Here is a 3,849-nt window from a genome sequence, read left to right as displayed (position 1 = left end):
AGCCCCTTACACTACACTTGAAAAATGTGAGGAAGATATAATAGCATTTGTAATTTTAGCAAACACACCATTTTATCGCTAGTTTCATATAAACCAACGGTTTCAAAATCTACCCTTGAGGCTCCTGATAAAATTTGTGAAGTAGATGACTAGATATTAATATACACTTGACCATGACTCACACAATTTTAGAGGTTCTTGAGAAATTGAGGCTAAATTTGAGAGATTTTCTACCATAGAGATTTCAATGATGATCTTTCTAATCTTCATGCATCATTTAGCTTATTCTCAAGGGTTGGAGCATACTGCAATAGTATTTTTATACGGGCCCTTCTACATTCCCCTACAATCGCAATAATGTGTTTTGAGGCTCTAGATAAAATTAGTAATGTAGATGAGTGATGATTTATAAAGACTTGACCTATATCTCTTGTAATATTTAGTCTTCTTAGATTTGGACTTCTTACTAACATGTTCATAGATAAGCCCCAAAAGGGGAACATCCTTTCATGAGGTATATATAAGCCCCATTTTAAATTAAAAAGGAAGCATCCTTTCATGGGCTATATATAGCCTATGGCTTGCCATGGTTGCATAGTACAACTAAAGCTATCTTATGGATCAATAAACAAGTTCTTAGTTGTTTTTGTTTTTCACATTTTTGCACACAAGGAAGTGTTGCCATGGTCGATGGGGCTGCATGCTATAATGGGGAGCCAATTTCTCATGACTACCCATCTATAGACCTCAATCTTACCACTTGAGCTAATACTATAAGGGTATCCTTATTTCTTAGCTCCCATAAATAGATTAGTTGTTCTTGTTCATTAGACCTGCCATCTAGACATCAAGAGTTTTTTAGACCCTTAAATAGATTAGTTGAAACATTAAAAACAAAAAACATTATGTGTTGTATAATCTTTTTAGACAAGGGTTTTTGAGAAAGTCATCCATAGCTTTGGAAGTATGGATAATTCTAAATCTTAACCTCTTATTCCAATTGTGATAGTTACCTCAAGAACTTTTGTTGAAGGGCCACATGCCTCCTTATTTGCATCCACCTTGGGATGGCATGACTCTCGGGGAATTCACCACACAAATGTTAGTGTACCATGTCCATTCAAAAGGAGGGGTTTTAAAATTTAAATTCAAATTGCTAACCATTTTATGGAGAATTGTGCAGCTATATTTAATACTAGACAAGTTGTAGGCAAACTCTTAGACTTGAATACCTGTCACATCGAGGGAAAAATAGTGAGCCACAAATACAATGAACCAAAGTATTTCGACCTTCAAATGCTCAGGGAAGCTACAGTAATCATATGACACCTAAGATTACTTTGATGCGATGGTGGTGTGGCATGTAGATTTTCCAGAATTATGAGTATGAAAGGCCTTCAGGCATACCACTTAGATCCATCAAGTGGATTTTCCACCATGGAAAATTTGAGGCCCTCGAATTTTTGAGCATGAAAGGAGTTGAGTAGATCAATTTTGAGCACACGAGAGACGTTTAGCATTGAGATACAAGGCATAAAAGCTTAAAAGGCATCCCTTTAGAGGTAATAACATTACACTGTGAACGGGGAACATAACCATGGGGTTCTTTTTTCTTGACCAAATTTTTGAAGCGCGTAATGTTGTCAAAATGCCCCTCGTACCAACTCAGTGCGCGTGAAAGCAAGTCACAGCAACCGCGTCGTCTCAATTTATATAAGCACCAGACACAGTTTCATGCCCACACAGCCCAGCTTCAGCTCTTGCCTTCGCAATATATATCAATCTTTATTTTGTTCCCTTGATCAAATATTCATCACAGCTCAGCTCGCCAGCCTCCATCATCGGACATTTGTTTCGATTTTCCCCCAGCTCGAACCTTCTAGTATCTACAGTATTGTATCATCCCCCAATTATGGCTGATCATCGGGTTCATTCCTTCGATCACCTGCCCCTAACCCCTCCTCCCCCCTCGTCCGACCTTCCCGATGGCCCCCTGCATGATTTATACGATGGCGGCGGGAAGAAGAAACAGCAGCCGCACCTGGCCGAGGAGCAACAACAGCAGCAGCTGCAGCAGATCGTTACCCATCCTCTATCACCACCCCCTCTCCCTACAGGTTTCATATACAAAATGCCGCTCTCTCTCCCATCCGACCAACCCCACAGGACGTCCCCACGACGCCGTCGCCTCTGCTGCCGCTGCCTCGCTTGGTTTTGCGTTGTATTGCTCGCTTTCCAAATTCTAGGCGGCCTTGCGGCGCTCGTCTTCTACCTAGTGGTTCAACCCAGAGCTCCCAAATACTATGTCGGCCAAGACTTGCACGTTCCCACGCTCAATGTCACGGAGCAGTCGCACAACACAGATCGCGTTGGGGACGCTCCGTATCTCACCTCTAACATACAGCTCACGATCAACGCGCGGAATCCCAACAAGAAGATAGGGATCTACTACAAGAACGTGCGACTTTCTGTTGCCTACGAGGAGGTAGCGATCGGACAGGATTGGATTGCACCGTTCTATCAGGGTCACGAGAACACCACAAAGCTGCGGCTGGATCTAAAAGGTACCAGCGTCGCATTGGGCGAGTCTGTGGGTGCAACGCTGAAACGATCTCTGGCCGCGAAGAGCACCATTCCCTTACAGTTTGAGATGGTTTCACATGTGGCCATCAAGGTAGGGAGCTTGAAATCCTTTTATATAAAGCTTCACGTCCTGTGCTACGTTACGCTGACGGCCCCCACGTCCTCTGGTAGCACCCAGGTGGTATCTGAAAGCTGCAAATGGAAGGTGTGAAGCTTGGATGAAACTTCTAATCTTCTCAGCCATCTCATGATACTTGGAGCTGCTAGATGCAACTACATGCCATTCTCTAATTAGATAGAAAACGACCATGATATAACAAGAGTGCAGAGTTGCCACGGAACTGCCTCCTAGTATATTGGAAATGTAGGTGCAAGCAAGTGTTGTGATGTTTGTTTGTTGAATCTATGCTAATATTGATGTTTCTCATCTCATATCAAGTGAGAAAGAAAGCTGGTTCTCAAGTAAGCTTTGCACTATTCTCTCTTTCTTTCTGGAGTTTCTTGGTATTTCCTTTGTGGTTGGGTGAGATCTATTCACATGCTATGCCAAATCTACATAATTAACATTGTTCTCTCTCTAGAACTATAGGCTCTTTGCTCTACATGTGCTCTCTCTCTAGAACTATGTCACCTTTCAAAAACCGGGTTTTAATAACAAGAAGAAGCAATGCAAGAATTGGCGCAAAGGGCTTGCCATGTGGCATTTCCTCCAGCCTTGCCTAGCGCACTTTCACCCCTGCTTACCACTCCCATCCATTTTTGGGTTTTGGAGAAGATCCACATATATGTTCATGCACTTGCCCATACACATCCACTAGTCTATCGATGCCACATCCATAGATCCACAATGCTACCCATACACTTACTTGTACACATCCACAAATCCACAATGTTGTCCATGCACTGAACCATACATATCCTTTTGGCTGCTTGTTTATAGGAAGCATTCTTTCAACTTGAACACTATGACCTAGATCAACAATCATGCAAAGACATACATGTCTGGGTTCCAAGAAGAGTCATGGAAGCAGAAATTCCTTCATGTGCAAAAATGCATTGTCCCACCTCGAACAAAATTGCACACTAGAAGCAAAAGAGACCACAACTGAAGCCAATGTAAAATCCAAGATCCTCCCAAGATCATATCCTACAATAAGGTGGGAGAGGAGTGGTAGAAGAGGACATGGCTACAATAATAGTGGAAGAAGAGGGGGCATCCTTTGAGAGTGAAATGGCAAGATGACATTTCCAATTAATTGTTCAATT

At 42.3% G+C, this 3,849-nt stretch overlaps 1 protein-coding gene across 1 annotated transcript; it reads left to right on the top strand.

Moving 5' to 3' along the window:
• The first annotated feature begins 1,892 nt into the window (after nucleotides 1-1,892).
• LOC147898630 (NDR1/HIN1-like protein 10) lies at nucleotides 1,893-2,914 on the top strand. The gene has a single exon (XM_087379731.1). It carries the CDS (start codon nucleotides 1,913-1,915, stop codon nucleotides 2,792-2,794), a length of 882 nt encoding a protein of 293 aa, XP_087235857.1. The 5' UTR covers nucleotides 1,893-1,912; the 3' UTR covers nucleotides 2,795-2,914.
• Nucleotides 2,915-3,849: the final 935 nt, after the last annotated feature.

The sequence above is a fragment of the Dipteris shenzhenensis genome, chromosome 9 (genome assembly GCF_047967505.1).
Source record: "Dipteris shenzhenensis isolate YYH24624 ecotype China chromosome 9, Dip_SZ_1.0, whole genome shotgun sequence".
Taxonomy (NCBI): Eukaryota; Viridiplantae; Streptophyta; class Polypodiopsida; order Gleicheniales; family Dipteridaceae; genus Dipteris; species Dipteris shenzhenensis.
The sequence above is the reverse complement of the archived record's forward strand: the minus strand, read 5'-3'. Positions and strand labels throughout refer to the sequence as shown.